The sequence below is a fragment of the Panthera leo genome, chromosome F2 (assembly GCF_018350215.1).
Source record: "Panthera leo isolate Ple1 chromosome F2, P.leo_Ple1_pat1.1, whole genome shotgun sequence".
NCBI lineage: Eukaryota > Metazoa > Chordata > Mammalia > Carnivora > Felidae > Panthera > Panthera leo.
This window is the reverse complement of record NC_056695.1, coordinates 6,581,190-6,594,941: the sequence shown is the minus strand read 5'-3', so window position 1 is coordinate 6,594,941 and position 13,752 is coordinate 6,581,190. Positions and strand designations below refer to the sequence as shown.

The window sequence follows — 13,752 nt, the reverse complement described above, 5'->3', positions numbered from 1 at the left end:
GCAGAGTCCGATATGGGGCTCGATCCCATGACCCTGGGATCATGACCTGAGCTGAAATCAAAGATTCAGAGGCTCAAGTGACTGAGCCACCCAGGCGCCCGAAAACCAGCTCATTTCTGATGGATGAGCCAAGGAGACTTCTAACCTGGCCTTTGGCCAAGGTTGCACAGAGAGAGAGGAGGCTCTCGAAGTGCCAAGAGGACGCCGGGAATGCCGCGGCGTCTCTGTAATCAGCAGCAGCAGCAGCCGGTGCCAGATGCAGCTGGGATTTGGCCCAGCCTGGAGTGTGGCTTCTGAGAAGGGGCCAGAAATAGCCCCAAACACCAAGGTTTCTCTTCTGCTCAGCTTTTAGATGCCTCAGGTTACACCCCTGCAAGGTCTTCCTGTGGCCCTAATCTTAGAATGCCTTACAGATTTTGTGAGAAGGAACGATCTATTAAATATATTTACATCGAAGTGCAAATGAATTTGAACTTTAATTTTTTTTTTCTAGTGAGAAAAACCAGGCCAGACTGAGAAAATGAGTTGCCTCAGGTATGCCTGGAAATGTGAGAGAAGTGTCTCGGGAAGGGGAGAGGGGAGAGTGATGATGGCAAACTTCCCTGATCTCCCAGTCTGTGCCTGGGAGACCTTCTTTTGCTTCCTGTCTCCCACACCCTCCGCCTCTTCACCCTGCCCATCTCAAGTGCTGTAAAGAATGCACAAAAGGCAATGATTGGTTCCCCAAAGCCTGGACTCCCTCAGGGGCCACCACAAGGTGGAAAATGCTGGCTTTCTTTTCCAAAATTGCAACTCTGGGACAGGGGAAGCTCACCGACCTTAATGACACCAGTCAGTTGTTGGAAATAGTCGGTTTGCCGCTATTTTAAAGAAAAGACAAACACAGAAAGAAGGAAGCAAGAGTGCCTAGCTTTTATTTGCTAACCGTGTATGCTTATTGTTCAATCCGGCCACCTTTCTCTGTAACAAACGTTGTCAACACAATTAAGTGCGTGTCCTCCTTGGATGCTGCTGATGGTAGCAAAGCTCTCTCCTTGACTGAAAACTTAAAACAATATACCCTTCAGAACATGTGACATTCCGGGCAAATGGTCACAGATGAAAGTCTTAAATAAATGGGGCTCGGTCCAACTTGCAGAAGCAGAGAGAGCAGATTCATCACAGAATGGAGAAATGTGGTGTGAAATTGGTAATATCAAATGCTTTGATCATTTCTTTCTAGTAATGTTTTATTCATTCCATTTGGTCCTTTCTGCTTAACCATTCTTACATAACCTCGAGCAGCCTTTAATGATAATTTGTAGGTAAAATTATGCACGTAGCAGTGTGTCTGGGCTACCAGACACACTGGGCCTGAACTGGATCAATCTGGCCTGACTCAAGGGAGCACAGAAGGTCACATCAAACCTCACCGTCCACCATGTCCGGTGGGGGAAAGGGTTTGTCTGGGACTAGGCTCCAGTTGCTGGGGGAGCCCACCCACAGATCTTTGCTAAATAGGGGATAAACAGAGGAGATGTGTGGTGCTGAACTGTCTTTCTAGCACCTTCCACAGACTCCTAGGCTCAGGTTCCTGAGCGGCCGGGCTCCTGCCTTCCTGCTGTTTCTTTTTATCTTCTGGTCACACACAGTCTGAAAAGTTCGTTACCAAAATGCATTGAGACTATGCTTATGATATTTGAGTTCACGTTTAGGTCTTATTTCAAATAAAAGTCCTTGCAATGGCCAACCGTTGAAAATGAAGCCTCACAATTTTTAGTGCTGAGAATTCAAAATTCTATAAGCAAAATATATATTCATATGGAAAAACATATTTGGTTACATCATTGATGTCAGATTCAATTACTTATGTACTCTGCAATTTGGGTTTCGTTATTGAATATTTGAAATCTATTCCAACAGTCACTGCGTGGCTTAAACTGAATATTGTCTGTCAGCATATTTGCTTCATTTAAAAATTCCTTTTCTCGGTCATTTTAAATGCAGTAAGTGTGAAACCATTCGACCAAAGTTTCTAAAATAAATAGCCAGATGACACAAACTTGATCTGAATTGCTTTTACCCACAGAATAGAGATACATGGTTCAGACAGAACCTATAACAAGTTTACAATCAAACGTTCCCAGTAAAGTTCACCTACATCTCTACCTTGCAAGAAGGCAAAACTTTAATGTAAATTTCCTAAGATATTTGCAGTGATTTTATGGTTTTGTGAAGGCTGGCTTGATTTTCTTTTATTTGTTTACTACACCCGATGTGGGGGTTGAACTCACAACCCTTAGGTCAAGAGTCACGTGCTCTTCTGAGCCAGCCAGGCGCCCCAAGGCTGGCTTGGTTTTGACAGGAAAGCCAACAACATGATTTTATGAGATCTTTTGAATAGGGAAAATGAGCCTTAGATATATTTTTTTCCTAACCATTAATTTAAAATCTGAGCATTTAGGGGCACCTGGGTGGCTCGGTCGGTTAAGCGTCCGACTTCGGCTCAGGTCATGATCTCACGGTCCGTGGGTTCGAGCCCCGCGTTGGGCTCTGTGCTGACAGCTCAGAGCCTGGAGCCTGTTTCAGATTCTGTGTCTCCCTCTCTCTCTGACCCTCCCCCGTTCATGCTCTGTCTCTGTCTCAAAAATAAATAAACGTTAAAAAAAAATTTTTTTTTAAATAAAAAAATAAAATCTGAGCATTTATGAGATTTTGGGGGTGGGGTGGGTGGGGGGAAGCCCAAACAGTATGAGGCCAACCAGGGCAGTATGTTTTTTTAGACTTCCAGACAGGATCTTTTGCCATTTTTAAAGATTTTTCTGAAAGGTCAGGATCAGTTGTGCTATCCAGTGGATGTCTGAACCGTGTGCTAACAGCTCCCACTGTGGTATAAATAGACATATGGAAAGTTGTATTTGTGTATTTATGAGTCTATTTGTTGCTTAATTTCAAAGGGTAAATTCTAACCTCCAGGCTTTGAGATGAAATCTTTTTATTATGTGTATTTTCAAATAAAACCCGGAGCGAATATACTCGTGAACTCTCGTATGTATCACTCAGTATTAGCATTATTGCCAATTCTGCTTCATCGTTCCCCCTGACTCCCCACTTCCCCTGTCATTTTGAAGGAAGTTGAAGGTCACATGTCTTTCTTCTGAAACCATTTCCGCTTGCCTCTTAAAGGATTTTTTTTTTTTTTTTTTTTTTTTTTTTTTTTTTTTTTAGCATAACCACAGTCTCTTCTGACTTCCTTTTACTGGACGTGAGGAGTAGGACCCATGTTTCTGATCTCCCTTCCTCTTGTTGTATCTGTGAATCCAAATGGAATTGTAAGCCCCTTCCCCCATTTGTGTCTCCTTCTTATAATATAACCAAACTTTTAAACAATAACCACCTTTTGCAGTGACTTTTTACATCGAATACCTCCATCTGAGGGACCGTTTCAATAATTACCATCAATCCTTCCCAACCGGGACTGCCCCATGTTTGAATTCTTATTTTGCCCTCATTTATCATGGCTCTGAAACATATTTCCACGTGATTTGTGCAGGAAGTGTGGCTGTGTCAGAACCCATACACTTGCCTCTCTTAAAATGTCTCTCGAGCGAGCGAGCGAGTGAGCAAGGGCAGGAATGACACTGGCTTGGGACATACAGTTTCTTTCTTCAAAGCTCTCCTGCTGTAAATCAGTTTGTCTTCAGTTATTTAGTGCTTCAGAGATTTATAAGATCTATAAGATTTCCAAGAAGAGGAGCGCTGTTAGTGCTCGATTAGGACTCTGTGGTGGTGCCACAGTACCCTGGAAGTTAAGACGTTTCCTGCCAAGTGAAATAAGTGAGAGAAATAAAGATACCGTATGATTTCATTCATATCTGGAATTTAAGAAAAACAAATAAGCAAAGAGAAAGAGAGAGAGAGAGAGAGAGAGAGAGGGGCAAACCAAGAAACAGACTCTTAACTAGAGAGAACAAACTGGTTCCCAGAGGGGAGGTGGTGGGGGTTGCTGGGGGAAACAGGTGATGGGGATTAAGGAGGGCACTTGGGATGAGCACCGGGTGTGGTCCGGAAGTGGCGAATTGCTGTATTGTGCACCTGACACTAATATGACACTCTATGTTAACTAACACATACACATAACAGACACATAGTGCACCTGACACTAATATGACACTCTATGTTAACTAACTGGAATTTAAACAAAAACTTAGAAAGAAAAGAAGCATTGGGGAATTCCGGGACACCTCCAAGGAACAGGGACTTACTACTGCACGTTGTCCCAGGCGCTGAGTGTGGTGTGAATCATAACGCCCAGGAAGCCACCCGGAGGCATCAGTTTTAGAATCACCGCTGTTCCTTTGTGTTTTCAGGAACTCTAGGTTTCCGTTCTCAAGAACAAAAGCACACTTGGGCTACATGAGAAAACTACCTAATGCCAGATATCCTTTAACCCATTCTCATTCAGAAAAACTTCCGAAAAGCAAAGAAATACCTTAAAATACTATTGATCTTTGCCAAAACAAATCACTTTGTAGCACCGGTGGAGATGTTGGTCTCTGAAAATATAATCCAATGGCAAAAACCCAATTTGTTTTTAAATTTTTTTTACATTTATTTATTTTTGAGACACAGAGAAACAGACCACAAGTGGGGGAGGGTCAGAGAGAGAGAGGGAGACACAGAATGTGAAGCAGGCTCCAGGCTCTGAGCCATCAGCACAGAGCCCGACGTGGGGCTCGAACCCACGGACCGTGAGATCATGACCTGAGCTGAAGTCGGACACTCAACCGACTGAGCCACCCAGGCACCCCCAAAAACCTAATTTTTAATGTAAAACCCTCAAAGACAATTATTTAAATGTCTAAGTAAATGGCAAACATGACCAAAACTTGTATTTAAATTTTTCATCTGAAACTTTGAAGACTAGAACTCATGTGGATTTTTCTGGTACATTGTTATTTTCAGAATAGAAGAATCTTTAGTTTTGGGGCACCTGGGTGGCTCAGTCAGTTAGGCATCCGACTTCAGCTCAGGTCATGATCTATCTCACTGTTGGTGGTTTTGAGCCCCACGTCAGACTCTGTGTCTCCCTCTCTCTCTCTGCCCCTCCCCTGCTCACGCTGTCTCTCTCTCTCTCTCAAAAATAAATAAATATTAGAAAAAAATTTAGAAAAATCTTTAGTTCCAGTGTGGAAAATAAAACGTTGGGTGTTAGTAAGCAAGCACTTGGTTTGTAGATATTCCCACTGGAGGGAAGAGTCGCATTTTCTCAGAAGCCTCCTTTATGATAATTCATGAAAAGTAATTAATGGCTGGTTTTTAACTTCAGAGGATTGGCTTTTTGAAATCAATTGAAAAGCACAGATACATATTATACATTCTTCCATGTATGTACGCATATGTACATATTTTTTAAAAATATACATGCTTTTCTGAAGTATAAGGAATGCCGTACTCCTTTTGTAGTCATCCGAGTTTTCTCTTACAAGTGGGGCCAAGTGGGAGGTGTGGTGGGAATGGTGAGGCCTCTCAGTACCTGGGTCATCTCTGTGATGTAATGTAAACCTCCTTTGCGATCACGTTGGCCACGTGCCCAGCTCTGATCAGGGTGAACATGAATGGAAGTAATGACGTTCACCTCCCTCAGAGGGAGTTAAGCTTCCTTTCCCACTCTCCCTTTCCTAAGTATGCCTGGAGGGTGACTTTGGATCCGCTACCTGGCAGAGCCACCAAGACGGAAGCAGTGTGAGTCCGGGGTCACTGGGTAGAGTCTGACCTACCCCAAACTGTGGCATGACTGAAAAATATGCTTTTATTGTTAAGTCACTGAGATATGAGGGGTGTATTTGTTACTGCAGCATGAACTGGCCTACCCGACTGATACAGACTGAGTTGTCTGAGTTGGGCTGTTTGCACTAAAGATCTAATATTTCGTGGGATGCCTGGGCGGCTCAGTCGGTTAAGCGTCCGACTTCGGCTCAGGTCATGATCTCGCGGTTTGTGGGTTCGAGCCCCGCGTCGGGCTCTGTGCCGACAGCTCGGGGCCTGGAGCCTGCTTCACATTCTGTGTCTCCCTCTCTCTCTGTCCCTCCCCCGCTCACGCTCTGTCTCTGTCTCTCAAAAATGAATAAATGTTAAAAAAAATTTTTTTGAAAAACCTAATATTTTGTGTCTGGTGTTTTTGTCAGCCAAGGAGAAACATTTATTTGTTATTCGTGAAAACATTTCTTAAATTTTATGAAAATTATATGAGGGGCGCCTGGGTGGCGCAGTCGGTTAAGCCTCCGACTTCAGCCAGGTCACGATCTCGCGGTCCGTGAGTTCGAGCCCCGCGTCAGGCTCTGGGCTGATGGCTTGGAGCCTGGAGCCTGTTTCCGATTCTGTGTCTCCCTCTCTCTCTGACCCTCCCCCATTCATGCTCTGTCTCTCTCTGTCCCAAAATAAATAAAAAACGTTGAAAAAAAAATTAAAAAAAAAAAAAAAAAAAAAAAAAAAATTATATGAGGGATTTCAGCAGTTACTTTTTGCCATTCACTTTGGAATCGACCACTGTTTCACTTCTTACTTTGGAAGGCATGAGCTGGTGGTCTCTTAGATCTTCATCAAGGTAAGAGAGAGTCCAAATGAGCCATATAAGCAAAACTCTGGGATGATAACCATACACTTTATGATAAGCTGAAATGTTATTTGACTTTATTTTTGTTTGGCTCTTAATGTGACACGATTGCCCTGGGTTCTGTGAGCTAGTAATTGAGGAACTTTTTCACCTTTCCGAAGACTACACGTACCATGGGCTTCCTTAAGGTCCTCATCAAAGGAAGGCAAGACACAGATGGCTCATGGAAAGCCCTGAACCTGGAGTCTGGTGAGCCATCCCACCTTTGAGTTAAAGACAGTCATGCTCGTGGCGAGCATAGCATAATGTATAAAATTGTCAAATCAGTATGCGGTACACCTGAAACTAATATAACATTGTACTTCAACTATACTTCAATAATAATAATAATACTTTGCTATACTCATCTAGAAACCCCCTATAATAGGTTCTGGAGGATTGCCAATTAACATTTGCATGCGAACTATAGAAGATATAATCACAACAACATGCTTCCAAATGAACTTTTTTCTCAAGAGGTTTATGAACATCTTAAGTGTTAAACTAATTACTACAGGAGTCTTTTCAGAGGGCTGTCAAAAAAAAAAAAAAAAAAAGAACTAATTTAATCCCTACTGAACTTACTCTTTCACAAATGGAGGCAGGACAAAATAATTTTGTCTTCTGAGTACATTCATGTTGAGGTATTGGATACTAGAAGCATAATTCCTTTTTACTAAGATTTTTTTTTTCTCTTCTTTTCTGTATCCTTTTCATCACACAAAGCACCATTGTCTTTGTAGCTACCCTTTGGGGCCTGGACATTTATTTTTCTCCTTTCAGTGTATAACGTCTCGAAACAAGTGCTTTGATCAGCTGCTCAGGGGATCACACGTCTGGAACAGGAGGGCACTTAGAAGCCTGTGCTCTTAGAGGCGCATTGATGTTGGAATGATAGGAAAAATAATTTCGTGGAGGGGTGCCAGGCTGGCTCAGTCTGTAAAGCATGCGACTCTTGATCTCCAGGTTAAAAAAAAATAATTTTGTGGAAGGAACTTTCTTGTCTAAGCTCCGACCATTTTCATTACTGAAGAGGGATGCCTACACATATACACACATAAATCTGTATCGATAGATGGATTTGACTTCTTGCCCGTGTGGCTTTTTACTTTCTCTCTTTCTCATGTCTGTCACTTAGGAAGCGATTAGCTCAGGGGACACCCTACCTTCCCTAGCACTCCTTGTCCTGAATGAAAGAAAGGAAGCAAAAATCCTGATGGAGAGAAATATGATGATGAAGACAGGTGTGTGATTATATATGCGGGGGTATGAATTTATTCTGTAGTAAATTAGTGGTGCATGTTGGAGTACTTTAGGCTGAATGCACAAAGAAAACCCTATTAAGAAATCTGGCTTCAGGCCCATGAAATTATGGTCTGCTTTGTAAATCACTGTCAGAAGCCACTGAATTAGCAAACAAATCCGTACCAAAAAAACCTAGGTTCAAATCACCACTCAGCTGACTTCATACAACGTAACCAACCAGTGTTTCTAAACTTGGGTTCTCATCTCTAAATCAGGTCTAATGACATCAGTGCTACTGACCCAGTGAAATTGATTCCAAATGAAAAGAACAACCAGAAAAACCACGACGAAACACGCAGGCAGTGCTCTGTGGGCATCATCAGTCTACCGGCCTTTGGAGGTTTGTTTTCTTTTAACTTTCTATTTTGAAATCATTATACATTCATAGTAAGTTCCAAAAGAGAACGTGCAAAGTGGTCCCAGGCACTTTTCACTTAGCTTCCCCAATGGAAACTGCATGACTGTTGTATAACATCAAAGCCAGGAAACCCACATTGGTACCATTCATAGAACTTACTCGGATTTCGCCAGTTTTATAAGCACTCACTTGTGTGTGTGTGTGCATGAGCGCGCGTGTGTGTATGCACGTACTTCCAAAGAATCTTATCACATCCGTAGGTTTCTGTCCCCACCACTGAAATCAGGAGAAAGAACTGTCCCACCCCAAAGTGCCCCCAATCTTTGGCAACCATGAATCCATTCTCGAACTCTATAATTTCATTTCAAGAATGTTATATACAGGGAATCATATGTTACTCGGCTTTCTGGGATCATTATTTTTTTTCACTCTGCATCATTCCTTTGAGATTATCTAAGGGACATATATCAATAGTTCATTCCTTTTGTGTATCAACAGTTGATTCTTTTTGTTGTTGTTGTTGCAGGGGTTTCCTTAGTATTCCGTAGCACGGATGTACCACAGTCCTTCATTCAACTTTTGAAGGACTTTGGGGATGTTTCTAGTTTTTGGTCATTCTGAATGAAGCTGCTGTGAGTGTTAGCATACAAGATTTTGTGTCAACGTGCGTTTTCATTTCTCTGGGATAAAGGGCCAGTAGTGAAATAGGTGGGCCATATGACGGTTGCATGTTTGGGTTTGAAAGAAACTGCCAAATTATTTTCCAGACCGGCTGTACCACTGTGCATTCTTACCAGGAATATATGGATGATCTAGTTTATTGTGTTTTTAGTTTGTGTTTCCCTTGGGGCTATGATGTTAACTATCTTTTCGAGGGTTTATTTGCCATCTGTATATGCTCTTTAATAAAATGCTAATATTCTTGTTGGATTGTTTGTTATTTTATCCCAGAGTTCTGAGAGTTCTTTACATAGTCTAAACACAAGGCCTTTGTCAGATATACGGTTTGTATATATTTTCTCAAAGTCTGTAGCTTGTCTTTTTATCCTCTTAATAGGCGTTTTTGGCAGGGCAAAAGTCTATTTTTGATATTTTGAGGTTCGGCTTATTAATTTTTCCTTTATGGACTCTACTTAAAAAAATTTTTTTTACACATTTATTTTTGAGAGACAGAGAGAAACAGAGCATAAGCGGGGGAGGGGCAGAGAGAGGGGGAGACACAGAATCCGAAGCAGGCTCCAGGCTCCGAGCTGTCAGCACAAAGCCCGACGCGGGGCTCAAACTCACGAACCACGAGATCATGACCTGAGCCGAAGTCGAACACTTAACCGACTGAGCCACCCAGGCACCCCTTTGGACTATACTTCTGATGTCTAAGAACTCTGCTTAGCCTTAGGTCACAAAGCTTCACAAAAAATTGTTTTTCCAAGAAGTTTTCTAGTTTTCCTTATGGTTGTACTTTTCAAGTCCGTGATGCACTTTGAACTAATTGCTGTTTAAGGTGTGAGGCTTAGGTTTAAGGTTTTTTTTAATGTTTTTATCAATGGCCTCTAGACATCTAGACACATTCTAGCCCGTTCTCTCCCTGCCTACTTTTCTACATTTCTAGACATTATTTCACATTCCTACCTTACATCTCATCTCTTTCACTCTTTCATTAGGCCATTTTCTTTTTCTTTTTTTTTTTTTTTAATTTTTTTTTTAACGTTTATTTTACTTTTTGAGACAGAGACAGAGCATGAATGGGGGAGGGTCAGAGAGAGGGAGACACAGAATCAGAAGCAGGCTCCAGGCTCCGAGCCGTCAGCCCAGAGCCCGACGCGGGGCTCGAACTCATGGACCGTGAGATCGTGACCTGGGCTGAAGTCAGACGCTTAACCGACAGCCACCCAGGAGCCCCTCATTAGGCCATTTTCAGTTGCTCATATACCATTCCTAACTTCCTATTTCCTTAATGATTGAAAGATTGTAATTACGTGGATATCCCCTACCATTGACCTAAGTCACGCCGATAATGTGATCATATGCTGATACGTTTGTCTTTCCCACTAGGAGCCCATCTTTCTCAAAACCCGGCCCAGGTTTGGCAGATCCTGTGGATACAGTCGTATTTGTAGAATTAAAAGGAGATGAGTTCTACCATTCTTGTATATGCTGGACGAGTGACGTGTTCACCTATGTGACCGTCTCTATTCAGATGCGACAAAAAAGATGTTTTGAACTGATTGGAGAGACCGGTAGCATCCCGGCAGGGTCACTCCTGACTGCTCACACCTGGGCTGTACAGGCTGGAACCTGTTATGAGGTCAGGATGGCAGCTAGGATTGCCTGGTGTTGGTGGTACATTTGATTCCAGGATGCTGTGGGAAGAGGCTGCTGACGCACAAATGCTTTTCCAACTCATCTGTCTAGGATTCTGCTTAAAGCGTACCCCTCCACACAATGAGAACTTTGCAATTACATGTGTGTGCGCACCTATGTGTATATCACGTGCACACACAAAACGTACGTTGCTGTTCCCCAGAGTAGCCTCCAAGGTCTACCTTTCAGAAATCTCTTTTGCATTTAGGCTTAGATGCCCATCAATGAAGGGCTTCTGGCCGGTATATCCATTTCATTTTAGTTTCCTAAAGACCTAGTGCTCAGGTGATAACGGGCTTGAAGTTTCACAACATCTGTATGAAAGCTCAAAAATGAAGGTCAGTACATTTCTACAGAAAAATCTTTTTAATGACTTAGGAAAAAACACCACACTTGGGGCACCTGGGTGGCTCAGTCGGTTGAGCGTCCGACTTCGGCTCAGGTCATGATCTCGTGGTTCGTGAGTTCGAGCCCCGCGTCGGGCTCTGTGCTGACAGCTCAGAGCCTGGAGCCTGCTTCGGATTCTGTGTCTCCCTCTCTCTCTTTGCCGCTCCCCCGCTTGTGTTTTCTCTCTCTCTCAAAAATAAACATTTATAAAAACAAACAAGCAAACAAAAACACACAGCACTTTCCTTCGTCTTGTGCCAGTTGGTTAAAATAACATGACTGACAAGAAATCAAGATTATGATCAGGATATGAGCCATCGTAAAAGGATAGATAAATTTTTTGGTGTTAAAGTATTTGGATAGGTTTGCAGTAGTACGATTGCAGCATTTAATTCTGAGCTCTGATTATGGGAGGACAGTAACACATACTCATCCCCCTCCACTCTGAATAATCTTTTACGAGATGATTCTATTAATAGTTAAGAGGATTTACAGGCTTAAACTGCAAGGATACACACAACACTGAGCAGGGAAATTGTCACTGTTTGGGGAAATGATGTTATCTATTGATAGACATCCACGCTTCGAAAATTCACCTTAAGAAACTGAATTTAGGAAAAACATCCCTTAGCTTCTTAATGTTCTTACGTTCCTGCATTATTTTATCAGTTTTTTCTCAAGCAATTTCTGTAGAAAGTGGTCGATAATTTTTCTTTCATTACTACACGCGATATAATTTTTATTTCGGAGAAAAACATCTAAGCCACAATAGCCACAAAGCATCAATAGTCAAAAGAAACTATGGCTGAGTTTCCTGCCTTTGAAAACATTACCTCCTGAAACAAACAAATAATAAATAGGTAAGCATTTGTCTTAGTAAAGGGAAGCTGCATAGGTTGGAGAAAACTGGACAGAGAAGTTAATTAATTATCAAGGTTCTAGTTTTTCTCTTGGGGTTGGCTTGAAAACATTTTGATAAATTGTCAATAAGATAGAGGAATAGCTCACTGAGCCAAAGCTTGCTTATGGTTTTATAATCTTTCCAGATAAACCTTTTCCTTGTCAAGAAAGCATCATGGATGGTGGAGATCATCTTACCTTGACGTCACGCACAGCCTCGGGGCTTCCTTCATTTTCCATGGTCTGGTGAATATTTGCATTATATCCCTCAGCCCTAGGCAGGGGCAGAAATTGCTTCCACATAGATGGCCTGGAGAAATGTTTCTGGAGGCACTCTTGGTTGTCTTGGGAAGGACTGGGCATGTTTTTACGGTAAAGCTCCAAACGAGTCCTGCAGCCTGATTTTAACAACACTAGCCCAGGGTCCACTCTATTTCTCTTCGTTTGGCCAATGCTGGGCCATCCGTCAGTCAGCCAGGGAACCTCTCTGGAAAGTTACACTATTTGAAGCAAAAGGCTAATCTGTTTGGTGGATCAGCAGTTTATCCACGGTTCTTTCGTGTTCTATTCCAGGTAGAGCCTCCTATTTTGAATGTCTAGGTATGTTATGACTGCCCCCTACTGGCAGAAATATACTACTAATTCAAATTTAATCCTAAAATTGAAAGAAATGATTTAAGCGATCTATCGCTTAGGATATAATGATAAAATAGATTGCTTCGCCATATTCTGCATTAGTTGTGTGAGACACAGACTAGGGCCTGATAATCTTGGGCTATGCAGTCGAGAGACAGGTGGTCTGCCTTAATCTGTGTAGGTTTCTTAAAAGGTCATTTTAGCAGGAGTCAGTTTGTGGCTAGAAATGTATGCTCAACTCATACCCAAACTGAAGCCCAAGGATTATTACACTTCTTGATTGGTGTCATGTAGGGTGAAAGTGATTTTTCTTATGAGGTAACTAGTCATCTAATGATTAAGCCAAGAGTTGGCTTCTAACATCATACTGCACATTTGTAAAGTGTGTAAAGTGTGTAAAATGACCCCAGGGCCCCAGAATTGGTATATGAAACAAACACAATCCCCATAAACATCTTGGCTTCCTTTTTTTTTTTCTTTTTGCAGAAATTGATGAATTGATTCTAAACTTCACATGCAGTTGTAAGGGACTTAGAATATCCAAAACAATCTCATAAAAAGAAGAGCAGAGTTGGAGGATACACATTTCTCAATTTTTTTTAAACGTTTATTTATTTTTGAGACAGAGAGAGACAGCATGAACGGGGGAGGGTCAGAGAGAGAGGAAGACACAGAATTCGAAGCAGGCTCCAAGCCGTCAGCACAGAGCCCGACGCAGGGCTCGAACTCACAGACCGCGAGATCATGACCTGAGCCGAAGTCGGACGCTCCACTGACTGGGCCACCCAGGCGCCCCACACATTTCTCAATTTTAAAACTTACTATAAAGCCACAACAGATCAACAGAATAGAATTGAGTCTATAGGTAAATCCATACGTCTACGGTCAGTTGGGCTTTGACAAAGTGCCAAAATAATTCAATGGAGGAAAGAATTGTCTTTCCAACAAATGGTGTGGAACCCCTGGACAGCTCCAGGCAGAAGTTTAAGTTGAAGTTCTACCTCACACCACATAAAACATTAAATCAAAATGAATCCTAGACCTACATGTAAGAGCTGAAGCTATAAAACTCATTTTCTTAGAGGAAAATGTAGGGGTAAATCTTCGTGGCCTTGGATTAGGCAAAGCTTGCGTAAGTACAATATCAAAACTCAAGGCACAAAAGAAAAAG

The 13,752-nt window shown here is 42.1% G+C and overlaps 1 protein-coding gene across 1 annotated transcript in view; it reads right to left on the bottom strand.

Annotated features, from left to right (window-relative positions):
• The window catches only part of RGS20 (regulator of G protein signaling 20), an 85,449-nt gene extending 73,141 nt beyond the window's left edge, over window positions 1-12,308 (bottom strand). The window contains exon 1 of the mRNA XM_042924321.1: window positions 12,144-12,308. Within this exon, the coding sequence (XP_042780255.1) occupies window positions 12,144-12,308 (165 nt within the window). The remainder of the gene's footprint in view (window positions 1-12,143) is intronic.
• Window positions 12,309-13,752: the final 1,444 nt, after the last annotated feature.